This window comes from Otolemur garnettii, unplaced genomic scaffold (genome assembly GCF_000181295.1).
Source record: "Otolemur garnettii isolate 467f Iridium unplaced genomic scaffold, OtoGar3 scaffold00055, whole genome shotgun sequence".
Lineage (NCBI taxonomy): Eukaryota > Metazoa > Chordata > Mammalia > Primates > Galagidae > Otolemur > Otolemur garnettii.
In genome coordinates, this window is record NW_003852450.1 from 11,349,350 (window position 1) to 11,361,091 (window position 11,742).

Consider the following 11,742-nt stretch of genomic DNA (forward strand, 5'->3'; position numbering starts at 1 on the left):
TCTTGTCAGAATGAGTGTATTTTTCCATCAATACTGTAAATCTGAATTTTGTTGGAGTATGTGCCAAGGAAAAATGGCAAATTATTGGTTTTCTGGATTTCTGGCTTCACCAAAGTCATTTGTGGTCTTAAATGATTGAGTGGAATACTTCCTTAAATGATATTTTTGCAGTCAGATTGAATATTTAAAATTACAGGGATTAATGGCTTAAAAACTATTTTAACAGATGTAATACAATTTATAAAGTTTTAACTATAGTTATTAAACTCCATGCTTTTCAGTCTTTTTCATATAACAGCACCTGTAGGAAATGATATTTATATAGTATATTTGGATAAACAGATGAAACACTGTTCTTTTAAGATCAACCTAGAGAAGAAGTGGGAGAGGGAAATTGATTTGCAATTTTTCAATACTTGCATCCGATCACAGACAGAAAGCACTGTTAGCATAGGTAGAAGACAGAACTTCACTGCCTAATTTTACACTCCTACCTATACTTCCAGTTATGTATTTCATGTTATTCTCAATCCCATAGTTTTCATATACTATATATTCAACTGAAAATGTGCTATTTTAAAATATGTTTTTGTGTTTGGGTATATAATATAGTACTAAAGGATTTTACAGAAAAAAATCATTTTTTTAGTTCTAGCTAAATAATTCATATCTGTGACTATTCTATTTAAGTTCTCTTTCCATTATGACAGAAACCTCAACCCTGACTGAATCTACCAATTATCTCTTCCATCTACGCTGTTGGATGATGATGGGGGAAATGCCACTTTGTTGCCATTAAATGCCAGGTTGCACATCTACCTAAATTGAGTGCTCAACCTTGCCTGAAACAGTTATTCACACCTCCATCTTAAACCTCCAACAACTTCTCTTAGCAGAGAGCTTTGCTCCAGAGAGCTTCCTACTAAGTAGAAAAAATTTAGCAATATTTACACAAAATTCTTAATCTTTGTACCACAAATTCTACGAATTTACTTAGATTTATCACTTTCTCTTCTCCTTTTCCTGTAACAGTGGAAGGTGAACTCCAGTTTCTGTCTAAGGCTTATCTCACTGTCTCCATCAGGATTCCACTTGTCTTCTCAAGAAATCTTATATTTCTTCTTTACTGGATCTCTGCTAGCTCAGTAATTCTTGTCAGCCTTTAAATATGGTCAAGTCTGTACCAGTCTAAAATTAAAAACAACAACAGCAGCAGCAAATCTATTCAGCTTAATCTTTCCATCTACCTGTACTTTCTTTTGCCTTTTATAGCCTTTCTTTAATAAATTACCTCCACACAGTGTCTCTTTCCTATACTCATTTCATAATCCTAAATTTGCATCCTTCTTCCTGCCTTTGCGTTAAAGCCTGTATTACTGTGGCTTTATGTTTTTAAATATAGTTGCCTTGTTCGTTCATTAGTTTTTAGGGTTTTGCAGCATTTTTTGGAGAATTTCTTTTAGATGCACTCCCTTCCCTCAACTTTTAAGCAGTACACACTTCAGCTGCATTCTCCGTACCTTTCTGGTTGTCCTTTCTTACTTGGTTTATGCTGCTGTCGTCTTCACTGGCTTTCCTTCCCAGTCTGGCTTTGTCCCTTGGTGTTGTCTCCCTCCTAATCTACATTTCAGATATATTGGTGTTTTTTTCTTAGTTCCTAAAATATATTCTGCTTTCTTTTAACCTCTAAGATTTCTTGCATATTGGTTCTCCACTCTATAATTTTTTTTTGCCTTCTTTAGAGCATAAATCAGCCTTTACTTCCCTAATACTAAATGTCAACTTACCTGTCCTTTCCTTCTAAAGTCCTTTAGTGACTCTCTAAATTAGGTTAGATTTTCTTATCATGTGCTCCTTTCAGCATTAAAATGCATCAAGTTTTATTGTATTATATATGTTTTGATGCTTCTCTTTTCTATAAGTGGTAAGGACCCTGTTTTACCTCATTCACTATTATATCTCTACAGGTGAAAGAATAAAAATCACACATTCTCTGTAATGGTTTTTGCTCATTTATGCTCAAAAGACATCATTCCTTCATAGCATTGTTTTTTTGACGTTAGTAAGCCAGTGACTCTTCAAGTTCAGTTCAAATGTTGCTACACGATAACCTTGCTTAAAACAATGCTTAGAACAACAGTTAGATGGCCCGTTGACATTTCTCTCCATGGGTGTTATAGGGTACTTTTTCTGTTTGTGTAGCATTACATAAAAGTTTTTAATGAAATTAAATGAAGTTAATTAAATGTGCCACAAAAATATATGGATTATTGGAAATTATTTAAAATAAGTGCTCTTTACATCTCAGTTAAGAAAGTTCTAGTCTCTGGCATTAGTTAGACGTATGGCTAAGACAAACTCATTGTTTTGACTTTAATTCCTCACATATAAAGATCTCATTCTACACTGTAGGTAAATCAAGTCCTGAAAACTAAAATCAAATACTGGGAGTATACATTCTACTTTTTTAAATGTAGTCCCTGGATTCTACTTCTATAATTGTATAATTTTAAAGATATGGTATATTTAATTCATTATTGAATTCCATAGAATTAAGCAAATATTTATGCAAATTAGAAATTTTTTCTGTGTTTTTATTTTATAGTGGAGTAGAATCAAACTAATATTTTAAGTCATTTTAGTTTTCATTTTAATTAAAGGCTAGAAAATGTGAAATATCTGATTGGGAAAGAAATAAAATATTGCTGAATTTATCATACTTACATTTTAAAAAAGGCTTAAGATATTTGAAATCCTTGAAATGGTGGTACCCAAACCATACTTAAAATATTCACCTTTTAAATTTATTGACTTAATAAAACTTTTGTTTTATGTGATGCAAATCTTAATGTCTCAAGAAATTAATTTTCTTAATTTTTTAAATCTTAATTTCTTACTACACTGTAAGATCTCTTACTAAGAGATTCACTATCTTTATGTCAAAATCACATTATATATTTTATATTTACTTGGTTTCTAGATTGTTGGCAACAGAATGTTTTTTAATTAAGATATGGAGTGTCTTTTGAATTGCTAGTGGATATTCAAAAGAAGAGAAACAGTGTACATCAGTTGTCACTGGCAGTGATGATTCCCACCAGCAGTTCTCATCCTTTCACCCATAAAATCAGCATAAAATTGACCTAACATTGCCAGATCAGATCGAGTATCTGGAAAGTAATCCTCAGGGAACAGAAAATTCAGTCTTTGTGCATAAAGTTGTCGAATCGGATTATTTTTTTTCAGAGCCCTTTTGTTTCTTCCTTTGCAGTACTTCTGAAAAGTTGCTACAGAGAAGTGTCAGATGTGGCCTAAATCTAATCGCATAGGCAGTAACCAAGTTAATCCATTTTGAAATATGGATGCACATGATTATGAAATTTTTGAGCGCTGAGGGATAAAATTTATTTAGTGAAAAGAAAAAGGATATTTTCCTCTTTGTGATTAAACCAATAGATGCTATTTTCATATACTCACTTGTTCTCCCTATGTGAAAAAGTAGCTTATACAGAAAAAAAATGGTAGAGTAAGAGATAAGTAAAAGTGAGACAGCAAAACATACTTCGGTAATTGCTGCAGACAATAAGGGCTACACAGCAACATGTCAGAAACTTGTCACAAACATTTTCTCAAATGAGAGCTACAAAGTTGAGGTTGTTTTAAAAGGATGTTTGCAATATTCACATTGAAACCCTTTAATTCCATTATTTATGAGAAAGGACTATTCTACCTTTCTGCGTGATGATTTGTTTTTATGGCTACTAGTTATTTTATTAATTTTGCAAGACAATAACTTTTGTTTCATATTTTTCATATTTGATGGAGAATCCATCATATACTTTTGTTTTATGTGATGCAAATCTTAATAGCTACCATTTTAGTAAAATTGCCATATAAATGTATGTATATTTTTTCCCAGTTGGGAACATATTTATCCATAGGACATTAATATTCAAGTATTTTAAGGTGATGTGTAATGTATTTCACACATATTTTAGAAGTGTATACATTTTGTTTTATTGAGGACATAATCATTTTATACTATGTTTATACATTTGTAATACATTATTTTTATATGAGCTGTTTTAAATGATTTGTTTATATTATATGGAAGTTTATTACTTCTTAATAAGTGAAATTTAATTAAAGAAAGCATGCTCTTTTCTTTTTAAGTTAAAATACTTGAAAAAAATTCTGTTAAACTTAAAAACACAGGAAGAGGTAATAACTCATGCTAAAAATGTTGCTAGATGCTTACTGAGGTTTAGAAATAAAATTTCAGAATAAAATTATACATCCTTCAGTTATATTTCTGAAAGCAATATAAAATAGGAGGCATAATGGAATAGAGCTGTGATTCCCTGTGATTGTGTACACAGAGTAAGGAATCTTTGATCCACTAAGTCATTTTACGTGGAGTGGATTCAAACTCTGTCACATAGGTGGTACTTGTTATTCATACTAGTTTTATCTTGGGCTTTCAAAGGTTTTTTTGGCAGAAGTAATAATTTATCATACTCTACCTTTTTGGGGTACTGAAAATATTCAGAAATTTTTGACAAAATTAAAAAATAAGCATATGACCAAAATATTGATTACTGCTTATTACAATTAAAACTTCATTTTATTATGTGAAATAAAAGAGAAAGACTGTGAGAAATAAAAGAAACAAAAAGCTGGTGTGAACGTAAAATAATACTGATTCATATGAATTACTAGATATAACTAACATATTAGAAAAATTTCTATGTAATGTCCTATAAATAACTATTATAGTCTAAATAAGCTGCTTTAATTGCCTTCCAAATTAACTGTTATTACAAACTGTGGGATTTAAAAAACTGATACAAAGCAAACATTATTACAATTTTTATAAGTTCTTACTTGGGATTTTAAGTGGAAATGTTATATTTTGGTCTGGTCTGTCAGGGGTAAAATATATTTGATTACATATTTACCAGATTTGTATTTTTCTTTTCAAATTAAAACCAATGTTTTTGTGAGTATAGTTTAAATGAAAAATTTAAAGTTCAGAATCTTTAATTCTAAGATATGGAAATAAAAGTTAGTTGCTGAAAGAAATGCAGCATGGGGGCAGTGCCTGTGGCTCGAAGAAGTAGGGCGCTGGCCCCATATACCGGAGACGGCAGGTTCAAACCCTGCCCCGGCCAAAAACTGCAGGAAAAAAAAAAAAAGAAATGCAACAGGGTTTTTAATAACTTGACCTAGTTATTAATTTCATTTGCTTTATTCCAAAGGTCATTAAAACTCTGAAAAATCAAAATATTTAATTTGGTCAAGGAAAAGAAGTGAATCTCATCAATTGGAAATGTTTAAAGGGAAATTTAAACATTATAATCAAAGTAGCTTTGACAACTTTAAGAGTATTTAACCAAGACTGGTACTTTAAATGTGTTCTTTTGCCTCTGTTTAATGATATGTGTCAATTATTTACAGATCCTGTGGTCTTGTGGAAATTCCCAGAGGACTTTGGAGACCAGGTTGGAACCACATAATTTTTAAAAATAACATTTAAATTACTGTTATTGCTGCTGCTGCTACTACTGCTACACACGAGTAGCTACAATTATTTTCTCTTGATCAACTTAAGGACAAAAAAGGACATTACGTGCAAAACTCCTAAGTAGATGAGTGATGAAGTTTTGTTTAAGTTTTAATATATTTTTATACTCTCTTAATATATCTGTAGAATATATATTCAAAAACATTAAGAAGTTTCCCCATCAAAAAAAAACTTGATGATATAAAATCTATGTTGAATCCATGTTTATTTAGTATTTTTGTCTATTTAGAATTAGGTGCAACAGATGTAAGCAATCACTTCTCTCTTTCTCACCGTAATGGCTGAATCATTTACATATAGAATTTAAATTGTCAGCATTTTCTTGTTTTTATCTATAGCTTTACTTTCTTAAAAGGATATGGTATGGGAGGGCTATAATATTAAATGGATTTATTCCATTTGTATTTTAAAACACAGTCTTGTATAGTTCCTTAATATTTTGTATGACCCAAATGAAGTAGTTTTACCTCATGTATATAAATAGAAAAATCTTCTCAAATTTATATTATACTAGATTTATCACTTTGAGGTTGAATTGTATAATATATAGTTAACAATACAAATTTAAACATTTTGCCAATTTTTTTGCTATTATTATTTTAATTGCCTCATAATTGTGCATATTTGTGAAGTACGTTGTGATATTTTGAAACGTGTATCAGTGTATAATGATCAAATCAGGGTAGTTGACATATGTATCATCTCAAACATTTATCATTTCTTTGTGTTAGGAACATTCAAAATCCATTTTTCTAGCTTTTTAAAATATATACTAAATTGTTAATCATGGTCATACTGCAGTGTTATGGAACACTGGAACATGTTTCCTCTTATTTCCTACATGTTTCCTTTCCTTTTATGTCCAGTAACCAACCTCTGGCTGTCCTCCTCATCCTTTCCCCCTGCTTACCCAGCCTGGCCTCTAGGAATTATCTTGAATTATCTTTCTACTATCACATAGGTTTTCTAAGCTTCCACATACAAGTAAGAACATGTGATATTTATCTTTCTGTTCTTGGCTTATTTCACTTAACATAATGTCCTCCAAACTTATCCATGTTGCCAGAATGACATGATTTTGTTCTTTTTTATGAGCTGAATAGTATTCTGTTCTGTATATTTATCACATTTTTTAACCATTCATTTTTTGTGAATGTACACTTAGGTTCATTCCCTATCTTTGTGGTTCCTTTCTTATGCTGAATGGTGCAGCATAAACACGGGAGTACAGACATTTCTTTGATATCCTTTTTTTTTTTTTGGATATATACCCACTTACTAGTGGGATTGCTGATTCATACAGTAGTTCTGTTTTTAGTTTTTTGAGGAACATTCATACTATTTTCCTTAATGACTGGGCATTCCCATCAACAGTGTATGAGTTCCCCTTTCTTGGTATTCTTATCAGCATTTATTATTTTTTGTCTTTTTGATAATAGTTGTTCTAATTGGGCTGAGACGATGTTTCATTATGGCTTTGATTTTCATTTCACCGATGACTCGTGATGTTGAGCTTTTTTGTATATGCCTGTTGATCATTTATATGTCTTCTTTTTATGGATGTCTTTTCAGCACTTTTGCCCATTTTAAATCAGATTATTTTTATTTTTATTTTTTTTGCTGTTGAGTTGTTTCAATTCCTTATATACTTTGGATATTAATCCCTTGTCAGATGTATAGTTTGCAAATATATTCTTCCATTCTGCTGGGGGTTTCTTTGCTCTGTTGATTGCTTCTTTTGCTGTGTTGAAGCTTGTTAGTTTGATACAATCCTATTTGTCCAGTTTTGCTTTTGTTGCCTGTGCTTTTGAGGTCATCTTCATAAAATCTTTTCCTAGACCAGTGCCCTGAAGCATTTCCTCTATGTTTTCTTCTAGTAATTTCATATATATTTTCAGGTCTTATATTATACAAAATTCAGTTCTGACAGAAATAAGTACTTTTTGCCAGACACCTGAGGAGCAAGTTCCTTTCTTTTATCTTGAAAGAAATGGCATAACATAGTCTTGTCACTGTTAAAATTATAGTAGCACAAACTTACTACAATTTGAGTTCACTGATGTAATCCTCACAGTTTACAAACATGGTAACAGATAAGAGTATATGTGTAAACCAATTCATTTAGAACTAAGCCTATAGACATATGAAAGAATACTTTTCTAGAAGTGAAAGTCAATTTGAAAGATTTAGAAATGACACTGAAAAAGTCATTTAAATGAGCATGTTTAATATTAATTAGAGCAACTCTTGACATAGTTTCACATAAAAAGAGGGTATATACTCTTTTAATTTGATTTCATTCATAGATTTTTTTATTGAAAAAGTATTTTCATAAATACCTTAAGTAAACATATACTACAATTTATTGATCTATTCATGGGTCGATGGGCACTTGGGACTTCTTCCATGACCTAGCAATTATGAATTGGGCTGCAATGAAGATTCTAGCACAAATATCTGTATTGTAGTGTGAGTTTTGGTCGTCTTGATATATACCTAGCAGAGGAATTATAGGATCAAATGGCAGATCTATTTTTAGTTATCTACCTGTTCTCCAGATGACTTTCCAAAAGGGGCATATTAGTTTGCAATCCCACCAGCAGTGTAGAAGTGTTCCCTTTTCTCCACAACCATGCCAGCATCTGTGATTTTGGGATTTTGTGATATGGGCTAATCTTACTGGTGTTAGATGATACTTCAAAGTAGTTTTGATTTGCATTTCTCTGTGAATCTTTCTAAATGTGGAATATAAATGTCTTAACACAACAACTATGAGAGTGACATGAAGGCTATGTTGGCCAATTGGATTAAAGTATTTCAAATTGTATATGGAAACAACACACTATACCCCATGATAGTATTAATGTACACAACTATGATTTAATAAACAAAAAAATAAAAAAATGGAAAAAAAATCTTAAGTATAAAAAATAAGTCCCTGTAGTGAAGTCAGGACTTGGAAATAAGAAACTTATTTGGCTTTGTTCCTGTAGTGTCTAGTTAGAAGCCTGCTCGCTCAGTTAGCCCTTCTGAAATACTGTCCTTTTCTCAGTCTTCCCAATTCTCTGACCTACTGACCCAGGAACAAACCTTCTGTCCCTCCGTATTCAGGTCCTTTTTAAAAAAAATTTCTACCACTTGTTTAAACTACCCCTAAAAATTTTCAGGTGAGGCTCCTAACTTTGCATTCTAATAAGGGCGATAATGTAGTTTTGGGGCCAAGATGTAGCAAAATTTGCAGTGAGACCAAGTATGGCTGTTCCTCTTTATGACTGAAAACCTGGTGCTTGGAATTTTTTAGTTGAGGCAGAATTGTTCTGTTTCTGAGATTTGTGAGGTCAGTGGAGCATCACTGAGTCCTCACACTCCTGATGAAATACAAAAGCAGTTAACCATGTGGTGATAATGAACATCATAACCCCTAGGATTCCAGTTCACGGCAGTTCTTGCAGTCTATCTGAAGGTTAGAGTTGAAAGGAACTTCAGATACCATTTGCTCTTACTACCTCACTTTATAGCTAAAGAAACCAAGCTTTAGGTAGGAATCTAGCCAAGGGCCTTGAGGAATAGTTTTGCTATATGCTTTTTGTTGAATATATTGAACAGTACGGCAGATGTAAGTATTCTGTGTGCATTTCTCACCGTTCTTCACCTTTTACTACTTTCCTTTACCAAATGTCCACTTCCTAAACAGCTTTTTCCCTGGGTATGAACCTGCCTCAGTAGCTATAATTTTACTGAAGCTCTTTGTTTAGTTCTTACCACGTACTAGGCACTGTAGTACGTGCTTTATGTGTATAATTCATTTTCTTTTCAGATCTTCCCAGGACTACTGGGAGGTCGTGTCATACCCCAAACTGAGACTGAGTGCAGTCTGAGGTCACACTGCTTGTAAGAGGCAGACCTAAGATTTGAAGCCTGTTTGTCTGCTTCAAAAGCATATACTCTTAATCATTAAGCTGGATTTTACTTGTTGCTTGGAATGCTCTCCCAGACTCTCCTCACTTATTTTAGACCCCCACCTCTAAAAAAAAAATTATCATACTAGTCTTTTTTTTCCTCACTATGTTTGTAATTTAAAAGCAATGTATAATTTAATCCAAGGAAATAACAACAATCCATTACCCCTTTGGTTCTACCACATGAAGTTTTGATCCACCATAGGCAAAGGTTTCTCATGTGTTTATTGGAGTAGGTTTGCCTTGTGGCCATAGAATAATCAGTGAGACAACCTCATTTCAAGAGTAGTGATTACATTTTTTTGGTACAGTGGAAGGGCTTTGTATAGGAGAGTAATAGGAAATGAAACTATAAAAGTAAATGGGGTTGGATTTTGGTAATAGTTTGCCTTGCGACAGTTGATCCTAGACTTAAGGATTAATCTGGAAGAGATTTCAATATGGACTGGTTGTGGTAGAAACTGGAGGCAAGGAAATTGGGTAGCTTTTTCAGTATCATCAATTTGACAGGGAAAAAAATACACCTGAAGGGTGGATAACTGGGAACTTTCAGTCACGCACAGCATATTAACCAGAACTTATGAATACCGATAATACTTCTTTCTACAGCTGCACATATCTCTTAGATCTTCATAAAATAGGAAAAATTAACTCATTTGTTAAGATGACTTTAAGCTATTACCTTTATTTTAGAGCATACAAAAAGTACATAGACTTAAATTATGCTGAGTAATCAGTGTTTTAGTATCTATTTTGGCAATTACCTTTTAACTAAGTCAATTTAATATATTTCAACATTTCGATTACCTAAAAATTTTGGAAATCACATTTAAGCAGGAAGTTAATGTGTAGTATAAAATATAATTACATTGAAATAAAATTTAACAGAATAAATTTAGTTGAATAGAAACTTGGATTTTACATAAGCTAAAACAAATGTCATGTTTGTTCAGTAACCTATAAAAGTTTGGGAAGAACAAACCCAAGTAGGATAAAAGACAGTAAGAAATTCCATAGCTGACCATTTCCCTGCAGTGACCACCTCCTTATTTTGACCTAATTTTCATAGAATGGAAATGGACCACATGCATGTATCTGTATAGTAGGTGAAGTTCCTTATGTTGACCACCTCTGTGTGTTGACCAGTTTGTTACAGTCCCTAGGGTGGTCAACTTACAGACGCTCTACTATACACACTTATACTATACTTTATATTGCTAAATCAGAGAAGACAGTTATTTTTATCAAACAAAAATTATATAACTTGATGAATTTACTGAATATTTACCTTAATAATACATATAAATTTGAATTTTTTAAGAAGAGTTATTTTAAAACTCCAGCTCTAGGATGTTAGGAATATTCTACTTTGAGGCATCCTCAAACTATGGCCCACGGGCCACATGCAGCCTGCTTAGGACATTTATCTGGCCCGCCAGGTGTTTTTGCCGCTGCTGCCTATCCTGCTTAACAGCCAACTCATCCCGGGGCCCGCAGTCCGGCCCTCCAACGGTCTGAGGGACAGTGAACTGGCCCCCTGTTTAAAATGTTTGAGGACCCCTGTTCTATTTGCATATATATTTCTTTAGAAGTCAGCCAGAACAGAGCTTCTTTAATTTATGCGACTTTTAAATCTAGTTCATCCGTACTCTACAGAGAGAGGGAAATAGTCATATGAATCCAACAAAGGCAATGGTCTTTTTCAAATACAACATACAGTTGCACAGACATCAACATTTTTAGCAAAATTTTTGGGTATCCTAAAATAGTGAACAGATAATATAGATAGGTAGGAGAGTTGAAAGAATTCTAAAAGTAATACTCTCAAGTCTTTCTTAGTAATATTTTTGATTATTACTCTTAAATCAGAAATTAAAAATTTTACCAAATATAGAACATACAAACTTACCTGGGCAATTAGCATGTAGCTTTGGCTGTTTTAAGAAAAACTTAATCATTGAGTACTTTTTTTGCAAGATGAGGATTGGGTACAATAAAGTTGTTAAAAAAAAAAAAAGGTTCAGGCAGCGCCTGTGGCTCAAAGGAGTAGGGCACTGACCCCATATGCTGTAGGTGGTGGGTTCAAGTCCAACCACGGCCAAAAACTAGGGGGAAAAAAAAAAGTTCTTGCCTTCCAGGAAATTATTAGGAAAAGGAAGGTTAGACAGGCAATCAGAAGTAAGCTACCATTCTCGCTCT

At 32.7% G+C, this 11,742-nt stretch overlaps 1 protein-coding gene across 1 annotated transcript in view; it reads left to right on the forward strand.

Moving 5' to 3' along the window:
- The window catches only part of DENND1B (DENN domain containing 1B), a 249,432-nt gene that overhangs the window by 62,930 nt on the left and 174,760 nt on the right, over positions 1-11,742 (forward strand). Inside the window, exon 4 of the mRNA XM_023514559.1 lies at positions 5,458-5,501. Within this exon, the coding sequence (XP_023370327.1) occupies positions 5,458-5,501 (44 nt within the window). The remainder of the gene's footprint in view (positions 1-5,457; positions 5,502-11,742) is intronic.